Raw genomic sequence first — 25,392 nt, forward strand, 5'->3', positions numbered from 1 at the left:
CTGTTTGCTCTTGGTCGTTGTAGCTTATCCGTCTGATTTAACTTTTAATTCCAGTATTTTAATCTTCCATTGACTGATCTCCTAACTTGCTTACCATGGCACACACAGAGCCAGACGCTATTGCCACTTTGATGACTTGTGCTTGGGCAACAACAACAGGCTACACTCACCACTCTCACAAAAAGCCTGAGCAACAGCTCTCTATGGTCCTCCTTACTGGCAAATCTGTTATAATTACACATACCCGAGACCCGTGACAATCAAATCAGATCCGACCAGGATCCAACAGTACACTACGGAATTTTGGACCCGACCCGGTCGGGTCCCGGATAATTGGGTTCGACCGGACCCGTGAATACTTCTATCTCTGAGTATTTTCACTTAATCTAAGTGGGAAAAGTAACACCTTATATTAACAGCCTCAGTTACAAAATATATGGGTTGGATAAATTGTAAATGGTCAATTTAGAATATCCTTCTAATGACAACTCCAAGGAACTGCTCATGACTGATGTCCATCCTACTGCATCCTACTAAATGTCTGTCTGCACCATGATAAACTGTTGTCGTGCAACACTTCTCTATCATATTTAGACATTTTTATTTTTATTGACTTTTTGATCAAACATATTGTATTTTTTTAACAGATTAACATCTCTTTAGCATAATTTACTGTATTTCATCAGCCCATTGAAATCAGCCTGCTTGTGTTGTGTTGCGTCTGCCAACAGATAGAATGCTTGGCGGTACAGTTATCCTAAGAGAACTGGTGGTCTGCTCCAAGGCATATCATTGAGCATGCAGATCAGTCATGTCTCCACAGTGGACTCTTTTACCGTCCTGTTTGTTTTGGTTTCTTTCATGTGCTGTTTGTTCATCATTTTGTACTGTGTGTGCGCGTGCATGTGTGTGTGCAGCTAGGTGGTACATGCTTGTGTGTACGTGTGTGCATGCGTGCGTGCACAGCTAGGTGGTACGTGCTCGTCCATGCCTAGACACATGGCTTTGTCTTGTCCTGGCACCATGCTCAGCTCACCAGATGTTCCCCTGTTTCATCATGCTCCTCCAGCACTACATGTTTCAGAGGACAGTTGTGCTGTGTTAAGAGCTTCCCGCTGGCTCCTCATAATACAACCTGCACACTTTCTTTTCATTGTAATGTCTTGCTTTGTAGAGAAAGAAATGTTATGGAATAATAGTTAAATGGAATAATAGTGATTGACAATGTCATGATAAAAATAGGTCAAAGATATAAAAGACATCTGACTATGCCTGTTTGAATTAGCCTACCTGTGATCTTTCTGGATGCAATGACACGGTACAATGGGTTACCAACCGCTTTATTGTGGTAAAGTGTTTTTTACTGTCCTCTGGGCCTCACTGGTCAAACGATCACAGGTGGACCTTGTGTAGAGGAGAATTGTCATGATAAAGGGGAAGGATACACACACACAAACACACAAAAACACACACACACACCGACACACACATGCTAAGCTGTCCCCCTTGTCCACCCTGCCAGTCACCCACCCATCACACACACCCACTCACAAACACATAAAGTGGAGCTGTCAAATAAGGCACCGCTTGTTATGAAGGGGAAAATTCAGACTTATTAATTCAAAAATGAAGCATGCCTAGGGAGTTTTGGAGGGAGGCAGACATGAAAACGAGGAAAACTCTTCTGACAAGGAGAGGAGTAGTCTCTTTATTAATGCAAATGAGTGTGTGAAAATTCAAGGAGCTGCTAGTGGGCTCTGAGGCTCCTGCATCAGTCACATCAGCCTCCCACTCCCTAGCAGGCAGAATTAAAGCAGAGAGATCTATGAGGCCTGGGAGCATTACAGCTAATGGGCCTATAGCTAATGTAAACAGGCTCATAGGGCATGGAAGGCCTGTGACTGGCTGTCTGACATTTTCTGTGTGTATCACTGATTTCTGTTTGTTTCACAAAATGATAATAATCCCTTTCTACTTTTAACATTGGAAGTAAATGACCATGACCGGGTTTGTATGTGTTATTAGCAACTATATACACCAGCCATAAACTTTCTCAACCTTCAGTCTCTTGACCGTCGATCTACTCATGATGATTAATGATGTTGTTGTTTTTAATTTGCTTGTTTTTGTTGTTGTTGCTTTACAGCGTTTTGAGATTTCTTTATGTATTGAATAGCGCTATAAAAGTTGAATAAATTATTATTATTATTATATTAGATTGCCATATCTCTATTCTGTATTCTTCTTGAATTGAGTACTGGAGTAGAGGATCAGTGCAGTCTAGAACCTGAGCTATGAAATGCTGAGTTCACTCCTGCCCTCTAATCTATTTGAGGCTTGATGAAAGTTTAATTAGTGCCCATCTCGACCAAATACCACTGACTGTGTATGTGTGTGTGTGTGTGTGGCTGTGTTTTTCACCATCGGTCTGTCGGTGAGTAGTTTCAAGCTGAGCCCAGGTCTTTTTTTCTCTCTCTCTCTCTCTGGGCCCCACTTTATTCATGCCTGAGGGACACTGGAAGCAGGAAACAACTGCATTTTTCATCAAGGTTACTTCCTGGAGAGATGTACTCTTATGTACCTTACAGTCATGACTTTCTACGTCAACCTGTATATAACTTGCATTCTCCTGACCTGCAGTTCTTTGCAGTGAGTTGTTTGATCATGGTACTGTTAGATAGGCGAGTGTACAGTATTCTGTGTAGCTCAAGATAGGGATTTTGTTCAGGAAGTATTCGACACCCTGAAATCTATCAGAGTCTGTATGGTCTTTTTTCTCATTCAAATGGTTTGGCTGGGGAGGATTTTGTATAATAGGATGCAATGAAACTAGCTATTGCTACTGGGAATCTAGAACTGCTTAAATATGAAACTTTTTAGTTTTTACGGAAACAACTTCCCATTTACTGTATGTAAGCAGGAAATATCTAATATTTCTAATAATGTTTTTTTTGTGACCTTCATTTGCAATTCTAATCAAATCGGGCTGAATCTTTTTGGGGGACTTATAAATGCTGGATCAACACATTAGGTTTTAATAGAGGGGAATGTGCAATGTCAGTCAATTTTTTTCATTTCGGCTCCACTGCTGTTTTCCTGAATTTGGAAGTTGTAGTGCCACAAACAAGGTCTTGTTTATTTAGTTATCCTTCTAATATCCGTCTTCTAACCGTAGTGAAGGGATAAGATACTTTTTAGAGAGATAGCTACTGTAGCTAACCGACTACACTATAGGGCCAGTGCTGCCAGAATAACAACCTCTCCCTCAATGTGATCAAGACTGTGATGAGTGTGATGGAAAGGAGTCAGGCGCAGGAGGGTAATCACCGAATACAGAGTTTATTCCTTCGTTACACAAAATACGCTGGAATAGCGACAAACGAAACAGGCACACGGGAAACTATCTACCCTGGCAATACACTGTAACGGTATCTCCAACAATACATAGGCATAGGGGAAATATCTACCCTGGCAACAAAATGGTACGAGTAGCTCCACCGAGCTACACTACTCTCACATTCAAACAATCACCCACAAGGACAAGGGGGCAGAGGGAACACTTATACACAGACTAATGAGGGGATTAGAACCAGGTGTGTGTGATTGACAAGACAAGACAAATGTGATGATAATTGGGGCGGCAGTGGTTAGTAAGCCGGTGACGACGAACGCCGAAGCCTGCCCGAACAAGGAGGGGAGGCAGCCTCTGCGGAAGTCGTGACAAAGACAAAGGAGATGATTGTGGACTACAGGAAAAAAAAGAGGACTGAGCACGCCCCCATTCTCATCGACGGGGCTGTAGTGGAACAGGTTGAGAGCTTTAAGTTCCTTGGTGTCCACATCACCAACAAACTATCATGGTCCAAACACACCAAGACAGTTGTGAAGAGGGCATATCAAAGCCTATTCCCCCTCAGGAGACTGAAAAGATTTGGCATGGGTCCTCAAATCCTCAAAAAGTTTTACAGCTGCACCATTGAGAGCATCCTGACTGGTTGCATCACCGTCTGGTATGGCAACTGCTTGGCCTCCGACCGCAAGGCACTACAGAGGGTAGTGCGTACGACCCAGTACACCACTGGGACCAAGCTTCCTTCCATCCAGGACCTCTATACCAGGCGGTGTCAGAGGAAGGCCCTAAAAATGGTCAAAGACTCCAGCCACCCTAGTCATAGACTGTTCTCTCTGCTACCACATGGCAAGCGGTACCGGAGTGCCAAGTCTAGGTCCAAAAGGCTTCTTAACAGCTTCTACCCCCAAGCCATAAGACTCCTGAACAGCTAATCATGGCTACCCGGACTATTTGCATTGTCCCTCCCACCCCACCCCACCCCACCCCCTCTTTTTCGCTGCTGCTACTCTCTGTTTATTAGCTATGCATAGTCACTTTAACTCTACCCACATGTACATATTACCTCAATTACCTTGACTAACCTGTGCCCCCGCACATTGACTCTTTACCGGTACCCCCTGTATATAGCCTCCCTACTGTTATTTTATTTTACTGCTGCTCGTTAATTATTATTTGTTATTCTTTTTTACCTATCCATTTTTTTACTTAACATGTATTTTTCTTAAAACTGGATTGTTGGTTAAGGGCTTCTAAGTAAGCATTTCACTGTAAGGTCTACACCTGTTGTATTCGGCGCATGTGGCAAATACAATTTTATTTTATTTTATTTTATTTGAGTATAGCTCCAATCAAACATTATACAAATGTAAACCGCTGAACATTTATCCCACTAACTTACACATATCTGAAATATATTATTTTCTCTTGTACATTAGTAAATAAACAGAATTCTGAATTTGAGTGGAACCTGTGAGTGACTGAGTGACATACGTGGGTCACCATTATGAGATCAAATTCCATTTCAATTTAAAGGCTGTTACACAAAATATTCCACAATAGATTTATCCAACACTATTACTCCAACTCAAAGCTCTTTGGGAAGAGATTACAAAGATAGATATACGATATGTTCAAATGACAGAAATCCATCACAGTTTTATTCACATAAAGGGGCATTGGTGTAAAGAGAGGGCAAACTCCTGAGTGTAGTGTCAAGATGCAGTATAGAGGACACAGACATACACACACACACATACAATACATGTGGTCCTCTGTAGCTCAGCTGGTAGAGCACGGCGCTTGTAACGCCAAGGTAGTGGGTTCGATCCCCGGGACCACCCATACACAAAAAAATAATAATGTATGCATGATTGCAAGTCGCTTTGGATAAATGTGTCTGCTAAATGGCATATTATTATTACACACACACACACACAGTACATACACACACAGTACATACACACACACCACCTGCCCCATGTGACAATTACTGCCTCAACTCCTATTCAAAACTTTATGAGAAAATGGACTAATCGATTTAACTCTAGCCATAACAGGAAAGGAGGGTAGCCGTGATAGCATAGATCAACTGTCCTGCTGTTTGGTATCAAAGACATCCAAAACACCAGCTCCGGTGTTAACACAAATACTGTTTCCAAGGTTAGAACCAGGTCCTTTCATTTAAAGTAGTCTTTATAAAAACAGCACATACTATATCTGTATAGACCTAAATAAATAGAGCTGTACTGAATATCTGGTGTATCTATTTTAGGGTAAAAAGTAAGGTAAACACATTTTTATTTGGCATATTGATTTATTTGAATAAGTAATAGCCATGTGAATCTGTAGTGGAACAAGACAATGCGTTATTTCAGACAGGGGGAGTTCTGTTCCTTGTGCCATAAAAAGCGGACATCAGTAGCAGAGCTTTGGTGCCAAGCGCAATTATTTATTACATAGTCAGTCTCTATCCATCATTGTATTGCCATGGACCCCGTCCAGACCCAATGTTAACCGTCACATCTCCTTATGTTTATTGCCGCGTCCCACCTTCCCGAGAAAGATGATCGACGTTTCTACAGGAGACGGAGGTGGGACTTACGCGCTCTTCTTCTCCAATCGTGGCTCAGGGGGCGTAGGCTTTGATTCCATACTCTGGTTATGTGTCGTTGCTAGACATAAGGAAACAGTAACAGTTTACAGTTGGTGTTACTTTCAACATCTAACCCTCAGAGAGAGTGACTACATGTTCCGTCCATCAAGCTTTCGAGGAAATTGGGAATTGCATATTACGGGCTCTGCGCACGTCACTTTTGACACGATTTGAAACCATTTAAGTTGAATCTGCTTTTTTTCTACAGTAGGCTAACTGTGCAGGAGTGGTCAGAGCCTAAATCAGCTATTCAGATCGGATTTCACCCAAACCAGCTGGGAGAGAGAGCGGAGAGAGAGAGAGCATTTGTCATTTTGCTTCCCTTCCCGATCCAGGAAAGCTTAGGCTACTAGGGAGAGAGAAAAGAGAGCGAGAGAGTGGGTGAGAGAGGAGGAGGGAGACGGGGGGTTCCAAAGGAATTTCCAAGGATATTTATTCTGTTGCCGTAAGAAAAGTGTTGGTCAGTTGGGGGCGAGGCAGAGACCGCGGTCAAGTATGGATGAACAGCCTCGGTTGATGCACTCCCACAGCGTAGGCATGGCCGGACACCCCGGCCTGGCACAGCATATGCAGGATGGCACGGGTGGGACGGACGGAGATGGAAGAAAGCAGGACATTGGAGACATATTACAGCAAATAATGACCATCACAGACCAAAGCCTGGACGAAGCGCAGGCAAGGTACGGTGACATAGAAAATTATAATATGTTCAAAGCGTTATCAAAATAGCATATTAATGAATTAAGAAATGATTACTGTGCTGTACATTGTAACAATATGATGTGCATTCAGTTCAGTAGGCTATCCAACGAAAACAATTATTCCCACCCCAACGCAACAACTACTCGTAGGGGATAAAGTGCGTAACGTTAAACTCCCTTCAGTTTAACAGTCTTTGTCTTGTGAAAGTGAACTTTTATATTAACAGTGTTATCGAAAATGTTTTAATGTTAAAAATGAATGACATTATTAAGCTACTGCAACTAAAGCTATTCTGAACTGTGGAGCGGGGTGCATCCAAATCGCCTTATCTTGTTACAAATGAGATTACTCAGTAATTCACCGCCGTAATACATGTTGCGGATGCATTGCTTTTGGATACTTTGTTTCTTTTTAGCCAATGGCAATAAGGATTATCAAAGCACCAGTGCTGTGCGTCGAAATTGAGCCAATGACATCTATTCACATGCTCCTGTGCAAGAATAGATTACATAGGATAGACTGGGTCCTATTCATTACTGACATCCCACTGTGTTTTTAAATCGCAATGACCCTTCCATGTTAATAAATCATAGTTAATTAGGAATCAAGTGTAGTGGCACAACAAGGGTTCCAAATGTGGTTTGATGAGACAAAAGTATTTTCTCTATTGAAGAATAACACTATGCTATACAATAGGTATTTAGTTTAGATCACTTTGATTGAAGGGTTGATTGGTCGAGTGTGTAAAATCAGAACAAATATGCATTGTCAATAACAATAGCAAGGAGGAGCTTTATTGTTCCTCATTAAATTGACAGTGATCAAACCAGTCTGCTGATTTTAGATATGATACAAGCACATGCAGAACACTTTACCACTAACTATTACCATCTCCTCATCTTATTGAATATGGTATAAAGTTGTGTCTTTTCCCTTTTTATAGGAAACATGCACTGAACTGTCACAGGATGAAACCGGCTCTCTTCAACATCTTGTGTGATATAAAAGAGAAAACAGGTAAGGTGAAATTCTACCACATTAAAACAATGACTTTTTATTTTTATGAAGTAATTATGGCCAGGACAACTTATAGCCTACACTATTTATAACACCATCTTTTGAATATTAGAAATATTGATATTACATTTCTCTACATATGTACAGTATGTTCAGGTGATCACCCCATAGTTTAACAAAATGGTTCTTACAATGCAACATGATGCTTTGTGCCATCCTACTGTATCTACATTTATTACCACACAACCAAACAACCTTATGTGTGTCAGTCAGTATTTGTATTTATTATGGTGAGCCATAGCAGACACACACATTCAGAACAGACAGTAGAGATGAAAGGACTTTACAGTAGGACCAAGGTGTTGTCATTGAGACATTTATTAGGGCTGTACTTATTCGATCTGTTCTGTGTCATCATGTTTTTCCTTGCCAAGTGTGATGCTGTTTGTTTGTGATGAGCTGTTAGAGTTTCTACATGCTGATGCTGGCCAGAGGGATTCTCTCTGTTTGGGTTTGAAGCGACGGTCAAAGCATGTAGAGGAATGTGGGAAATAAAGGCACTTAACACAAGATTAAAATAAATAAGCGCTTGTCTCTGTTTATGAAAGAAAGCATGTGAATATGCTTGGAAGAACAGTCTAAGTTCTAGCCTACTAAATATTTATTTTTAGAAAATGGAAATCAAACTGCGATCTCTAATACATCTCTCTGAAGGCATATATCTCTGAACATGTCTTTTAACAGGATCCTCTTGAAAATATTAGAGGATGTTATCACTTGCTCTGACTTTAAAGTGAGAAGTGTTACCAGCTACTATCATGACTGTCTATAACCAGCCAGAGAAATACGAAAACAAATGGAAGATCAGTAAAATGAGTCTGTCGTATCGTCTTCCTAATTTGCCCTAAAGGCTAATTTACGGACATTTCATTACTGTGAGTCAGACTCTGGCACAGGGCTTAAAAAAATAGGTGTTATTAACAGAAGACACTGTGTGATTTTCATTTTAGAAACAAAAGGGAGAGAAGGAATTAAGTCCAGTCTGAGAAGTAGCCAGTGAGATTGAAGTAGCCAGTGAGATTGAAGTAGCCAGTGAGAATGAAGTAGCCAGTGAGATTGGACCCCTGCCCACGGCCCCCTTACTTCTCAGGAGGAGAATGCTTAGAGCAGGGAGAGAATTATGCCTGGCTCTTTTTAAACTGCCTGGCGTCGCTCGGGGTTCAACCAGAGTTCGTTTCCAAAATGAAGAAGAACAAAGTGACTTGGCCTTTTTCCTGTCCCCCCCTCCTCCCCCCTCCTCCCCCTTCCCTTCTCTGCTTCTCTTCTCTTCCCACTGTTCCTGGCAACTAGGAACCTGGGGGCTTCTGACTAGAGCAGCTCTCTTGGCCTGCTAACTCTCTACGTCTTAATTTAGAGGGGGAAAATGGTGTTGAAGGTAACGTTTCAACATAGATTTCCGTAGTTTTTGTTGTTGTTGTTTTCTACTCCTTTTTCTACTATCGTGAGTGAATTAAATTTGGGTAATGTTTTGGCCTCTGTCGAGTGTTTAGCCTCCTTTGACATGGTTTCAGTTGGTCGGGCGAAATTCAATGTACTTTGGCCCTCAGGATAAAAGCACCATGGGGGAATCCCTTTTGAAGAGTTTACTGATTTACACGCACCCCCCCCTTTCTGTTTTGGTGTTACTCGAGCACTGCATGCCTTGTGTTAAAATCAAATCAAATTGTATTTGTCACATGCGCCGAATACAACAGGTGTAGACCTTACAGTGAAATGCTTACTTACAAGCCCTTAACCAACAATGCAGTTTTAAGAAAAATAAGTGTTAAGTAAAAAATAGATAAGTAAAAAATAAAAATAACAAATAAATAAAGAGCAGCAGTAAAATAAAATAACAGTAGGGAGGCTATATACAGGGGGTACCAGTACAGAGTCAATGTGCGGGGGCACTGGTTAGTTGAGGTAATTGAGGTAATATGTACATGTGGGTAGAGTTAAAGTGACTATGCATAGATAATAAACAGAGAGTAGCAGCAGCGTAAAAGAGGTCGCCATGATTAGCTGTTCAGGAGTCTTATGGCTTGGGGGTAGAAGCTGTTAAGAAGCCTTTTGGACCTAGACTTGGTGCTCCGGTACCGCTTGCCGTGCAGTAGCAGAGAGAACAGTCTATGACTAGGGTGGCTGGTGTCTTTGACAATTTTTAGGGCCTTCCTCTGACACCGCCTGGTATAGAGGTCCTGGATGGCAGGAAGCTTGGTCCCAGTGGTGTACTGGGCCGTACGCACTACCCTCTGTAGTGCCTTTCGGTCGGAGGCCGAGCAGTTGCCATACCAGGCGGTGATGCAACCAGTCAGGATGCTCTCAATGGTGCAGCTGTATAACTTTTTGAGGATCTGAGGACCCATGCCAAATCTTTTCAGTCTCCTGAGGGGGAATAGGCTTTGTCGTGCCCTCTTCACGACTGTCTTGGTTTATTTGGACCATGATAGTTTGTTGGTGATGTGGACACCAAGGAACTTAAAGCTCTCAACCTGTTCCACTACAGACCAGTCGATGAGAATGGGGGCGTGCTCAATCCTCTTTTTTTGTCCTGTAGTCCACAATCATCTCCTTTGTCTTGATCACGTTGAGGGAGAGGTTGTTATCCTGGCACCACACGGCCAGGTCTCTGACCTCCTCCCTATAGGCTGTCTTATCGTTGTTGGTGATCAAGCCTACCACTGTTGTGTCGTCGGCAAACTTAATGATGATGTTGGAGTCGTGCCTGGCCATGCAGTCATGGGTGAACAGGAAGTACAGGAGGGGACTGAGCACGTACCCCTGAGGGGCCCCCGTGTTGAGGATCAGCGTGGCAGATGTGTTGTTACCTACCCTTAACAGCTGGGGGCGGCCCGTCAGGAAGTCCAGGATCCAGTTGCAGAGGGAGGTGTTTAGTCCCAGGGTCCTTAGCTTAGTGATGAGTTTTGAGGGCACTATGGTATTGAACGCTGAGCTGTAGTCAATGAATAGCGTTCTCACGTAGATGTTCCTCTTGTCCAGGTGGGAAAGGGCAGTGTGGAGTGCAATAGAGATTGCATCATCTGTGGATCTGTTGGGGTGGTATGCAAATTGGAGTGGGTCTAGGATTTCAGGGCTAATGGTGTTGATGTGAGCCATGACCAGCCTTTCAAAGCACTTTATGGCTACAGACGTGAGTGCAACGGGTTGGTAGTCATTTAGGCAGGTTATCGTAGTGTTCTTGGGCACAGGGACTATGGTGGTCTGCTTGAAACATGTTGGTATTACAGACTCAGTCAGGGACATGTTGAAAATGTCAGTGAAGACTCTTGCCAGTTGGTCAGCGCATGCTCAGAGTACACGTCCTGGTAATTCGTCTGGCCCTGCGGCTTTGTGAATGTTGACCTGCTTAAAAGTCTTACTCACTTTGGCTGTGGAGAGCGTGATCACATAGTCATCATGAACAGCTGATGCTCTCATGCATGCTTCAGTGTTGCTTGCCTCGAAGCGAGCATAGAAGTGATTTAGCTCGTCTGGTAGGCTCGTGTCACTGGGCAGCTCGCGGCTGTGCTTCCCTTTGTAGTATTTAATAGTTTGCAAGCCCTGCTACAATCGACGAGCGTCGGAGCCGGTATAGTACGATTCAATCTTAGTCCCGTATTTACTCTTTGCCTGTTTGATGGTTCGTCAGCGGGCATAGCGGGATTTCTTATAAGCGTCCGGGTTAGAGTCCCGCTCCTTGAAAGCGGCAGCTCTACGCTTTAGCTCAGTGCGGATGTTGCCTGTAATCCATGGCTTCTGGTTGGGATATGTACGTACGGTCACTGTGGGGACAACGTCATCGATACACTCATTGATGAAGCCAGTGACTGATGTGGTGTACTCCTCAATGCCATTGGAAGAATCCCAGAACATATTCCAGTCTGTACTAGCAAAACAGTTGTGTAGCTTAGCATCTGCTTCATCTGACCAATTCCTTATTAACCGAGTCACTGGTGCTTCCTGCTTTAGTTTTTGCTTATAAGCAGGAATCAGGAGGATAGAATTATGGTCAGATTTGCAAAATGAAAGCGTCTCTGTGTGTTGAGTAAAGGTGGTCTACGTTTTTTTTACCTCTGGTTGCACATTTAACATGCTGGTAGAAATGAGGTATAATGGATTTAAGTTTCCCTGCATTAAAGTCAACGGCCACTAGGAGCGCTTATTAAGATATTACAGTTTTTAATCTCCCGTTGGTAGGATGTCCTTGATCGTAGGTCGTCCATTTTGTTTTCCAATGATTGTACTTTAGTGAATAGGACTGATGGAAGAGGCAGATTACTCGCTCGCCGTCGGATCCTTACAAGGCACCCCGACCTACGTCCACTATTTCTCCGTCTCTTTCTCATGCGAATGACAGGGATTTGGGCCTTGTCAGGTGTCTGTAGAATATCCTTCACGTCCGACTCATTGAAGAATAAATCTTTGTCCAATATGAGGTGAGTAATCGCTGACCTGATATCCAGAAGCTCTTTTTGGTCATAAGAGATGGTGGCAGAAACATTATGTACAGAATAAATTACAAATAACGCGCAAAAACACACATAATAGCACAGTTGGTTAGGGGGCCGTAAAACCGCAGCCATCTCCTCCGGTGCCATTTACAACAAAGTTAACTGAGTTCTATGATTTCTCTCGTTGTTACTTTTTATCTGGATGCCTTGTCACGTAATACTGATATCATGAGCTCAGCTATGAGCTGTGCTTCTCTCAGTGAATGAAGATGTGCTATCAGCATGTGGCTAAAGTATTTTAGTGCAAAAACAGAAAGCTTTGTTATTTGGATGAGGTTTATCCAAATAGAATAAAAAGACCTAAGACCACTTGGTATCACACTATTCCTTCTATATCATTTCATCTAGTTGCTGTTCATCTTGTGTGCATAGATAGTTTCCCCCCTGTGCAGAACAGACAGAAGCCCAGAAATCCACTGCAGCGACAGTAGAAAATGACTCAAACCTTCACCATGACATTTACAGCCAAATGTGCTGAGCGCAGTGTGCATACCGAACAGCCCATAATTTGTCAGGTCTTTTTTATATTATTTTATAAAGAGTCAGCTTCTCAGTTTTACATTGTTGCAGCCAGAGTCTCTGGAGGATTGAAAAGGAGAGACTATTAAATCAGCAGGCAGCCTGGTTTATGCGACTGTTGTGTCCCCTTCCGTGACTGCATTAAGAGGATATTATAGATATGACGCTGTAGGTTGGCTTTCCTTCTGTAGATTGGATTTAGCATTTAAATAAAACGTTTTTAATTAAATTGTTTTAAGTAACATCACCTGAATATAATGCAACATGCAACAATTTCAAAGATTTTACTGAGTTATAGTTCATATAAGGAAATCAGTCAATTTAAATAAATAAATTAGGCTCTAATCTATGGATTTCACATGACTGGGAATACAGATATGCATCTGTTGGTCACAGATACCTTTAAAAAAAAAGTAGGGGCGTTGATCAGAAAACCAGTCAGTATCTGGTGTGACCACCATTTGCCTCATACGGCACGGCACAACTCCTTCGCATAGAGTTGATCAGGCTGTTGATTGTGGCCTGTGGAATGTTGTCCCACTCCTCTTCAATGGCTGTATGAAGTTGCTGAATATTGGCGGGAACTGGAACACGCTGCCGTACACGTCAATCCAGAGCATCCTTGCAACATGGGGCCATGCATTATCATGCTGAAACATGAGGTGATGGCGGCGGATGAATGGCACAACAATGGGCCTCAGGATCTCATCACGGTATCTCTGTGCATTCAAATTGCCATCGATAAAATGCAATTGTGTTCATTGTCCGTAGCTTATGCCTGCCCATACCATAACCCCACCGCCACCATGGGGCACTCTGTTCACAACATTGACATCAGCAAACTGCTCCGTCACATGACGCCCTACACGCTGTCTGCCATCTGCCTGGTACAGTTGAAACCGGGATTCATCCGTGAAGAGCACACTTCTCCAGCATGCCAGTGGCTATCGAAGGTGACCATTTGCCCACTGAAGTTGGTTACGGCACCGAACTGCAGTCAGGTCAAGACCCTGGTGAGGACAACGAGCACACAGATGAGCTTCCCTGAGACGGTTTCTGACAGCTTGTGCAAACATTATTTGATTGTGCAAACCCACAGTTTCATCAGCTGTCCGGGTGGCTGGTCTCAGATGATCCCTGCAGGTGAAGAAGCTGGATGTGGAGGTCCTGGGCTGGCGTGGTTACACGTGGTCTGCGGTTGTGAGGCCGGTTGGACTTACTGCCAAATTAATTAAAACGACGTTGGAGGCAGCTTATGGTAGAGAAATTAACATAACATTCTCTGGCAACAGCTCTGGTGGACATTCCTGCAGTCAGCATGCCAATTGCACACTCCCTCAAAACTTGAGACATCTGTGGCATTGTGTTGTGTGACAAAACTGCACATTTTAGAGTGGCTTTGTATTGTCCCCAGCACAAGGTGCACCTGTGTAATGATCATGCTGTTTAATCAGCTTCTTGATATGACACACCTGTCAGGTGGATGGATTATTTTGGCAAAGGAGAAATGCTCAATAACAGGGATGTAAACACATTTCAGAGAAATAACCTTTTTGTGCGTATGGAACATTTCTGGGATCTTTTATTTCAGCTCATGAAACAAGGGACCAACACTTTACATGTTGCGTTTATATTTTTGTTCAGTGTATATGTGTCTGTGTGTGTGTATGCATGGCTTGTTCCCTGGTTGCTTCTCTCCGTGGCGTGGCATGTAAGTGGTGGGCGCGTGTTGACAGCAGCGATATGGGACAGTGCGGTCTTGAGCCTTCCAGCTGACAACTGAGGCAGGACTGCATTCCAATAGCAGACAGAGCAGGCCTTAACTCCTGACCCCGCTCCCCTCTCCCCGACCCCCCACGCCCAGCCCACCCCCATAGATTTGTGCTCCCCATAGATTTGTGCTGGGGTCGGCCGGGTGTCATGGCAGAGGATATTTAACCAGCTTAAACAAGCACAGGGCTGCTAATCAGCTGTGAAATACATAGGTGGATTGTGTTACTGTTTTCAGCTATTTCAGGAAAGTGTCTTTCTTTGTAAAATTCCTGAAAGTGCTTAGCATTGTGTTTTTCATTTGCCTTCATTTGCTGTGTGTGTGAACATGTACGTGTGTTACCTGTACTTGTGACAGAGGGAAAGTATGAGTGTCTGTGAAACCATTGTAGATAGTGGAGCTGGCACATACAGGTTGACCAAGTAAGAGAAGCCAGACACCAAGACTACGTTTCTGGGTGTCAGGTTACAGGCCAGAGCTCTCTCTCTCTCTCTCTCTCTCTCTCTCTCTCTCTCTCTCTCTCTCTCTCTCTCTCTCTCTCTCTCTCTCTCTCTCTCTCTCTCTCTCTCTCTCTCTCTCTCTCTCTCTCTCTCTTTCTCTCTCTCTCTTATAAACACTTTCAATCTCTCTCTCACTCACTGTTCACCAGGCCAGTGTGTGTCGACAGCCACACATTACTCCCAGACTGAATAGCTCCTGCATGGATAAGAGCGTCTGCTAAATGATGTAAATGTAAATGTAATGTTAAATATGATCCCACTTTGAGTTGTCAGAGCTAAAGACCTGGTGAACTAAGTGACCCATGCCATCAAGCTACTAGTTTTCACATTACTGGATAATATGAATGCTGTGCTTTCGAGGTTGAGCATATTGCAGCACTGCAAATTGTACCTGTGATTGAAGTTGAAGTCTGGGGTGGTTCTTATATACTGAAGCACACATCTGGAAAACACTGGTATCCTTTCATTAGACTAGACTGGAGCAAACTTGCACACATTTTCTTTGACCAAATTTGCTTCGATGGCTATGTATTTACTAGCTAATGATTTAGTGGTGGACTTGCAGTAAATTTAGTGATACTAGAATGTCAGGTAACTATTCAGTTGGTTCTATAGCCCAGTAAGCTACTGTAGTAAACACATCACTACAGTATTGTGGATTATGGTCTACTTGGTTTAGCCATGGAGAGAGTCTGGACTGGACACTGGTGTTGTGTTGTTGTTGCTGCAGTTTTTCAGTATTTAATTGACATGGCTGTCCATGATGAGTTCAGAGGTTAGTGTTCCCTCTCTTTGTTACTCTCCACTCATCTCCACTGACAGATGGAGGCATAAATCTGTGATGTGCCGCGGTCTGTCCTGAAACTAATAGCTATGTCCTTGGTTTCCCCACCGTGTTAGCAGGCAGACAGTATATCTGGCCTGGCCTGTTGGAAGTGCAGAAGCAGCATTTTATCCCAGCCAGGGTTTTAGTTTCCACAGAAATAAGAGTGAACACAGCTCTCATAAATAACAATATTTCCGAAACATCTTTTGAAGTTTCTCCAAAAACGTACTTAGTTTCTACGTTGATTAGCCTAGTAGTTTGAACAAACCTCCCAACACTCTCCTCCCTAGCAAATGTAAATATAGGATAATGAACAAGAGTGGATTTACGTTGTACAGAAATAGACATAGCCGCCTTTACTGGTGGGAAAATTAATGCATCGTCTTTCCCTTCTGGGTACTGAAGAAGATTATCTTCTTATCTACGGTGTAGCACTTTGACAGAGCAAACAGACAGACATACTTCAGAATAACTTCAGTTGTTCAGAACCGGCAAGACATGTCCAGTGTTTCTGCTGTTCCCAGTTCTACATCATCTGAACCCACACTTGCAATTAGGACAGCTTATAAATTATGCAAATGGTGAGTGTGGTAATTGAGACATGTTAATCATGTTTTAATAGGCTAATTACACCCTGTATATCTGAGGTGGGAACTGGTAATTTGCTATGATAACAGGTCTGGCGATTGGAATGGTCATATGGTGGAATAGTGTGTGTGGTGTGGGGGGGTGGGGGGGTTGGTGTACTGTTCCTCTGGGTCATCAACAAATACTTATGTTAATACGAGTAATTTCCCTTTGGGAGGAATAATGTTCAGTATCGATTCCTCTGGTGAATGTGTGATTTTCTATAAGTGTGCATAAATCACCTAGATATTGGGAGTATTTCATAAAGCTAAAGGGGAAGTTGTTCCCATTTATCTTGCCACTTGAAATAGCCCATTATCCCTGCATCTACATGTAGCCTACTGTTCAGTTTGTGCTAAACCAAACATTTTCCTCTTGCGTTCTCCCCAACATGTTATACGCCCTACCACTCTATGGGAACAGGTAGGAAAGAGAGAGAGAGAGAGAGAGAGAGAGAGAGAGAGAGAGAGATTTCATTGTACAGTATTTATTCAACAAAAATATGAATGTATTGTATTTCTATTTAGCTACAGTCTGTTTACTGCACTCCTCTCAATTTGGTTATCTGAAACAGCAGTATCGTATCGGCCATTCTGCAAACGCGGCTTTTATAAAAGGCTTTGTTCTTACTTGTCTGACAGATATCATATTCAGATCCATTATGGTAAGAATGCCTTCCCACTTATCTAACACTAAATTGCTTTAGAGAGGAAATTTGCTTCACAGCGCAGTGGAGTTTTTTGTTTTATCTGATGTTTGTCTCTAATGCAGTTTTCAGTCCTAGAAAACAACAACAATAACAACTTAATCGCAGCGGAGAGTCTCCTCGACTATTGTTCTTCTTTGGGAGCAATTTGAAGTGGTATTCTTACATGGTTTTCTTAATGTTCATTCATGCAGTCTGAAATTCCAACTGCTTTATTTCTGTATAAAAAGGTGGTCAAATCACACTCAGTTACTGCAGTACTGTGTAGTAAATATGTGGAATTGAAATGTGTGGAATTGAAAGTTTGTACCGACAGATATTGAGTATTATTATACAGTGCCTTGCAAAAGTATTCATCCCCCTTGGCGTTTTTCCTATTTTGTTGCATTACAACCTGTAATTTAAATGGATTTTTATTTGCATTTCATGTAATGGACATACACAAAATACTCGAAATTGGTGAAGTGAAATGAAAAAAATGACTTGTTTCAAAGAATTATACAAAATAAATAACGGAAAGGTGGTGCGTGCATATGTATTCACCCCCTTTGCTATGAAGCCCCTAAATAAGATCTGGTGCAACCAATTACCTTCAGAAGTCACATAATTAGTTAAATAAAGTTCACCTGTGTGTAATCTAAGTGTCACATGATCTTAGTATATCTACACCTGTTCTGAAAGGCACCAGAGTCTGCAACACCACTAAGCAAGGGGCACCACCAAGCAAGCGTCACCATGAAGACAACAAACCTGCCAAGAGAGGGCCGCACACCAAAACCACGGACCAGGCAAGGAGGGCATTAATCAGAGAGGCAACAAAGACACCAAAGATAACCCTGAAGGAGCTGAAAAGCTCCACAGCGGAGATTTGAGTATCTGTCCATAGGACCACTTTAAGCCGTACACTCCACAGAGCTGGGCTTTACGGAAGAGTGGCCAGAAAAAAGCCATTGCTTAAAGAAAAAAAGAAGCAAACACGTTTGGTGTTCGCCAAAAGGCATGTGGGAGACTCCCCAAACATATGGAAGAAGGTACTCTGGTCAGATGAGACTAAAATTGAGCTTTTTGGCCATCAAGGAAAACGCTATGTCTAGCGCAAACCCAACACCTCTCATCACCCCGAGAACACCAATGTTTTTCATCGGCAGGGACTGAGAAACTGGTCAGAATTTAAGGACTGATGGATGGCGCTAAATACAGGGAAATTCTTGAGGGAAACCTGTTTCAGTCTTCCAGAGAATTGAGACTAGGACAGAGTTTTTTTTACATTTATTTTTTATTTAACCTTTATTTAACTAGGCAAGTCAGTTAAGAACAGGTTCACCTTCCAACAGGACAATGACCCTAAGTATACTGCTAAAGCAACACTTGAGTGGTTTAAGGGGAAACATTTAAATGTATTTGAATGGCCTAGTCAAAGCCCAGACCTCAATCCAATTGAGAATCAAATTAAAGATTGCTGTACACCAGCGGAACCCATCCAACTTGAAGGAGCTGGAGCAGTTTTGCCTTGAAGAATGGGCAAAGTCCCAGTGGCTAGATGTGCCAAGCTTATAGAGACATACCCCAAGAGACTTGCAGCTGTAAATGCTGCAAAAGGTGGCTCTACAAAGTATTGACTTTGGGGGGTTGAATAGTTATGCACGCTCAAGTTTTCTGTTTTTTTTTGTCTTATTTCTTGTTTGTTTCACAATACAAAATATTTTGCATCTTCAAAGTGGTAGGCATGTTGTGTAAATCAAATGATACAAACCCCCCCAAAAATCAATTTTAATTCCAGGTTGGAAGGTAACAAAATAGGAAAAATGCCAAGGGGGTGAATACTTTCGCAAGCCACTGTAGAATATGCATAAAATGCATCCCCCAATTGCAACGTCTGCCTATTGTCTCAATACATGTTTCGATTTTTTTATACCTTCAAACACCAAGTTAGGCATACATAACTTCAAAATAGGCAATGGCATCATTACTGTCAATGGTGAATTATAATTCTTCACGTTTCACCAGTGAAATGACCAAACTGCGTCTGCATGCCAATCATTTAATCTCAATCAGTTTCATGAGAATATGCATTTAGATGTTCTTCAGTTACTGTTTCGTGAGCAAATTAGAGCATATGGTGTTAACAAACTATATAGCCTTCCTGTATTTTGTTTCAATCAAAGCACATTCTGTCTAGTGGCGCGAGCTGTTGCGTTTTGGCCACAAGAAATTAGGTGGTGTTTTTGGTGGAACAGTAACGTTATACTATCATTGTGATCTTCCAAGACATTGATTCAGCTTTGATCTAACTTTACTAAACGAGCACCATTGTGAGAAGTGGCGCTCTGGTGTGCTCCGGCAGCACTACAACCCTACAGTCAGCTGCATCGACTGAGCAATTGAAGCTTAGCCTACTCTTGATGCAGAAACGAGAATGAAAATCTCGGAATATTTGGCCAAGGAAACATTTCTGGTTAGTCTCAGGGAATGTAAAACAGTTAGGATGGGAGTCTTTTAAGACTGAATTGAGTGAAGTAGCAGCAAAAATGTTGAATGAGCAACTAAGAGCCTCACAAGTTTGACGAAATTACCTGATATCTTTTAGTCTAATAAGGCTATTTACTTACTTTTGTAGCTCTTCATCAGAAGCACACTTTTTGTAAGTAATTAAGTAGTTAGGAGGCCTAACTGTCCTCTCCAAGTTTATCTGGAATATTGTCCGAAATGATTTGAGAAAAATTATTGGTTGACGATAGGCCTATGACATTGTCCTATGTCTCGTCTTGGCGCAGGATATCAGACCTCAACAACGATTGGAGAAGTGTTCAACATCACCAGTAGGCTTAGCTAGCACATCCTTATGATATATATTTTTTCATAAGCGCAACATGACTGCAAGAGACAGGTTGGAATGTCTGACTGAAATACGGGACAAATCAACCTTTTTTTCTAAGTTGGTGGTGTTTGAATTTGTTGATAAAATGCGGGAAACTATTATTTGGTTGTGGGACAAAGGGCACATTAGGTCCTATGTGCATGTCACTACACAGTAACACTTGTAAATTCTTTAGAATGAGGGTTCCTTATTCACAGCTGTCGCTTGTTAGGATTTATTTATCTAGTTTGTAGGCTACTATGTAGTAATGTAGGCTACTGTACCACAATGCATTCAGATTATTTTTTTATATCTTGTTTGGTTGCCATATAAACGTCCCGGTTTTTTATATTGTTTAATTTGAGGGTCTGGGATCATGTCTCTCGCGCCCTCTGCTCACATTTGACGAGTGCAGCGTTCGGAAGCATGGTGGTGTATAAAGAAACCCCCTCGGCTGTGGTGAACAGTCAAACATGAAATGGCGAGAGGCCCTTCCCTGCCCGACTTCGTAAAAATGACACAAATTAATACACTCTACTTAAACCAGAGCAAGAGTAATGGTTGCCTTTTGCTGCGGCTTAGGAGCACTGTCAGTCGCTGCTCACTGCCCAGACGGAATCAACACCAATCAATGTTGCTGCTTCCTCCCCTCCTCTGCGCTCACTGGTTAGGATGGTAACAGGACTGCTGTAAAGGTGCACACACACACACACATGCATATACACACACATATATACACACACACACATACACACACACACACACACACACACACACACACACACATGCATACACACACAATGAATTCTTTCACACACACAAATTCCAATTCACAAAACATGAAATAGCTATAACATGAACATGGACGTAGAAGTGTAAAATCAATGTCTGTGTGTGTGTGTGTGTGTGTGTGTGTATGTGTGTGTGTGTGTGTGTGTGTGCGTATCTATCATATTTTATTTTATTAATAAAAAAATATATATATATATACAGTACCAGTCAAAAGTTTGGACACACCTACTCATTCAAGGGTTTTTCTTTATTTTTTACTATTTTCTACATTGTAGAATAATAGTGAAGACATCAAAACTATGAAATAACACATATGGAATCATGTAGTAACCAAAAAAGTGTTAAACAAATCAAAATATATGTTATATTTGAGATTCCTCAAAGTAGCCACCCTTTGCCTTGATGACAGCTTTGCACACTCTTGGCATTCTCTCAACCAGCTTCATGAGGTAGTCACCTGGAATGCATTTCAATTAACAGGTGTGCCTTGTTAATTTGTGGAATTTCTTTCCTTCTTAATGTGTTTGAGCCAATCAGTTGTGTTGTGACAAGGTAGGGGTGGTATACAGAAGATAGCCCTATTTGGTAAAAGACCAAGTCCATATTATGGCAAGAACAGCTCAAATAAGCAAAGAGAAGGACAGTCCATCATTACTTTAAGACATGAAGGTCAGTCAATACGGAAAATGTCAAGAACTTTTGATGATCATCGTTTTTATGTCTTCACTATTATTCTACAATGTAGAAAATAGTAAAAGTAAAGAAAACCCCTTGAATGAGTAGGTGTGTCCAAACTTGAATGGTACTGTATATACAGTGCCTTGCAAAATAGTTCATCCCCCTTGGCGTTTTTCATATTTCGTTGCATTACAACCTGTAATTTAAATGGATTTTTATTGGATTTCATGTAATGGACATTGTTTCAAAGAATTCAAAAAAATAAATAACGGAAAAGTGGTGTGTGCATATGTATTCACCCCCTTTGCTGTGTAGCCCCTAAATAAGATCTGGTGCAACCAATTACCTTCAGAAGTCACACAATTAGTTAAATAAAGTCTAAGTGTCACATGATCTGTCACATGATCTCAGTATATATACACCTGTTCTGAAAGGCCCCAGAGTCTGCAACACCACTAAGCAAGGGGCACCATCAAGCAAGCGGCACCATGAAGACCAAGGAGCTCTCGAAACCGGACAGGGACAAAGTTGTGGAGAAGTACAGATCAGGGTTGGGTTATAAAAAAATGTCAGAAACTTTGAACATTCCACGGAGCACCATTAAATCCATTATTAAAAAATTGAAAGAATATGACACCACAACAAACCTGCCAAGAGAGGGCCGCACACCAAAACTCACAGACCAGGCAAGGAGGACATTAATCAGAGAGGCGACAAAGAGACCAAAGATAACCCTGAAGGAGCTGCAAAGCTCCACAGCGGAGATTGGAGTATCTGTCCATAGGACCACTTTAAGCCGTACACTCCACAGAGCTGGGCTTTACGGAGGAGTGGGCAGAAAAAAGCCATTGCTTAGAGAAAAAAATAAGCAAACATGTTTGGTGTTCGCCAAAAGGCATGTGGGAGACTCCCCAAACATATGGAAAAAGGTACTCTGGTCAGATGAGACTAAAATTGAGCTTTTTGGCCATCAAGGAAAACGCTATGTCTAGCGCAAACCCAACACCTCTCATCACCCCGAGAACACCAATGTTTTTCATCGGCAGGGACTGAGAAACTGGTCAGAATTTAAGGACTAATGGATGGCGCTAAATACAGGGAAATTATTGAGGGAAACCTGTTTCAGTCTTCCAGAGAATTGAGACTGGGACGGAGGTTCACCTTCCAGCAGGACAATGACCCTAAGCATACTGCTAAAGCAACACTCGAGTGGTTTAAGGGGAAACATTTAAATGTATTTGAATGGCCTAGTCAAAGCCCAGACCTCAATCCAATTGAGAATCAAATTAAAGATTGCTGTACACCAGCGGAACCCATCCAACTTGAAGGAGCTGGAGCAGTTTTGCCTTGAAGAATGGGCAAACATCCCAGTGGCTAGATGTGCCAAGCTTATAGAGACATACCCCAAGAGACTTGCAGCTGTAATTGCTGCAAAAGGTGGCTCTACAAAGTATTGACTTTGGGAGGGTGAATAGTTATGCATGTTCAAGTTTTCAGTTTTTTTGTCTTATTTCTTGTTTGTTTCACCCCCAAAAATGTTTTTCATCTTCAAAATGGTAGGCATGTTGTGTAAATCAGATGATACATACCCCCCAAAAAATCATTTTTAATTCCAGGTTGTAAGGCAACAAAATAGGAAAAATGCCATGGGGGGTGAATACTTTCGCAAGCCACTGTAATTGTTTTCGTACTGTAATGCAGTGTTTGCCACAGATGAAAGCTAGTCAGTGTATTTCTATATTATTTACATGGTGGCATGCTTAATCAGGTGCTACATAGTCAGATGGGGAAGCGTACTGGGCCCGATGCTTCAGCAGTGATTGGATGTTTCAATTACTGATATTAATGCCTTGGTGTAGTGACTCATGCAGTGCAGATAGCACCATTCATTTTCATCAGGACAGGGGGGTTAGATGGGTGTGGAAATGTCTCCCTCATCGCAAAGTAGTTTCCCATTTAAATGCCGGGAGGTGCTGACACATACATGCACACACACATGCACGCGTACACACACATGCAGACACACACACAGGCATTCATACACACACACACTTCCTCTCTGCCTCTTTCACACACACATGTTCAGGTGGATTGAGAATGGAGGAGAGGTTGCTGTGGGTAACACATAACGATGAGGTACTCTCTCTCTCTCTCTGTTAGCTATTCTAATTTATGTTAATATACCTTGCCGTTGCCGTGAGAGACAAAGGGGCCACAGATGAGTCTCTGTCAGCCCCCCACCTTCAGCAGGAGGTAAGGACCAGACAAAGAACAATGCAGAGAGAGACAGAGACAGAGAGAGACAGAGAGAGAGAGAGAGGGGGGGGGGGGGGGAGAGAGGGAGAGAGAGAGAGAGAGAGAGAGAGAGAGAGAGAGAGAGACAGGGACAGAGACAGAGGGTAGTGAAAAGAGAGCGAGATGATACATTTAGCTTCCATCCTGAGTCGTTTGGGGTCTGCTGAATCAAACCGCTTCACATCCACAATCCCCAGTGTGTGTGTGTGTGTGTGTGTGTGTGTGTGTGTGTGTGTGTGTGAGTCTCTGTACTCCGTCAATGTGTGTGTGTAGCTGGGGAATTGAAATGCAGTTTTGGATCACTTCCGGAGGCGGACATGAGTGACATCCCAGGTAGTGTTTAGCACAGCGGGGTGAGAGCAACAGTGTTAGAACAGGTCAGTACTTGGCTTGGCTGCTCGGCAACAGATCACAGGAAAGGCCATTTCTGGGAGCCAGATAGTAGGGGTCCTCTGAAGTCCTCTTAACACACCCAGGGAGGGTTCTTCAAGGGGGGATGGAAACCCAATAACCTGGACTTGAAGAGTGTCCTGTGACGTAGACGTGGTAGTAAGAACACAAAATACTGTAGTTTCAGATGGTGGATCAGGAGGACCAATGCTATTTGGTGTAGTTTAAGTGTGTTGTGTGTTATACCGATTTCCACAGTTCTAATGTGAGAATGATGTGAATGTATAATCTTAAATGATTTGGCTATTTGTGGTGTGTGTATGATATATATCCAAACCAATACCTGTTGACCATGACAACAACCTATAGGATTAAACAAAATCTCATGCTACAGATTAAATACACTTTGGATCATGCAGTTTATTCTCACTATGCCCTACTGCATATACCCCAAAGATGTTAAGCTGTTGGTTTCCCCCTCCCCTCCCTGCTGTCTGCCAGCTTGCCTTTGGCAGTGTTAGTTCTGGACAGTTAACTCCCACTGATATGATGTTAATTGCTGTCATTTTCCTTTTTAGCTTGAGCATAATCAGCAAATGATAGACTTCTCTAACATGTATTATTAGACCACATCCCCTTCACATGGACACCTTACCCTTGGAGCACAGAGTTGGGAAAGGCACAGGTGGCAGGTTTATGTGAGTGTGTGTGTTTGTGTGTCTGTCAGTGTGTGTGTCATGTACTATTTGAGGAGGGGGCGAGATGCATTGCATAACAACTTCCCCTTGGAAAAATGGAAAGGGAGTCGAGAGGCATGTGTTATGAATTTAACGAGACTATGAGTATGTCTCCATCAAGTGTAAAGCTGACATTTGCAGGTCCTGTTTCCCTATCTGACTCTCTCTATACATTTTGACATATGATTGATCATCAGATGTTGTTCTTCATTTGCCTACGTGTCATTTTCCCTTTATTTTCCTCCTCTCCTCTCTCGTTGCTCTGCTCGATGGTAAACACGGCTGTTTTATGACACAGGGACGTAAATAGATGTTGTGGTCATATTGAGGGCTGGCTAACTACTGCACTCACACCACCGAGGCTAGGGCATCAATTTCGAATGAAGGGAACTTCAATGTATTTAAACCACATTAAAGTGT

The 25,392-nt window shown here is 42.4% G+C and overlaps 1 protein-coding gene across 6 annotated transcripts in view; it reads left to right on the top strand.

The window, feature by feature from the left end:
* The first annotated feature begins 6,003 nt into the window (after positions 1–6,003).
* LOC121535286 (pre-B-cell leukemia transcription factor 1) overlaps positions 6,004–25,392 on the top strand; it is a 78,718-nt gene continuing 59,329 nt past the window's right edge. For all 6 annotated transcript variants that reach the window (XM_041842180.2, XM_041842183.2, XM_041842182.2 and 3 more), the window contains exons 1-2: positions 6,004–6,685; positions 7,651–7,724. In XM_041842180.2, coding sequence (XP_041698114.1) covers positions 6,501–6,685; positions 7,651–7,724 — 259 coding nt within the window. In that variant the 5' untranslated portion in view covers positions 6,004–6,500. The remainder of the gene's footprint in view (positions 6,686–7,650; positions 7,725–25,392) is intronic.

Source organism: Coregonus clupeaformis, chromosome 21 (assembly GCF_020615455.1).
Source record: "Coregonus clupeaformis isolate EN_2021a chromosome 21, ASM2061545v1, whole genome shotgun sequence".
Taxonomy (NCBI): domain Eukaryota; kingdom Metazoa; phylum Chordata; class Actinopteri; order Salmoniformes; family Salmonidae; genus Coregonus; species Coregonus clupeaformis.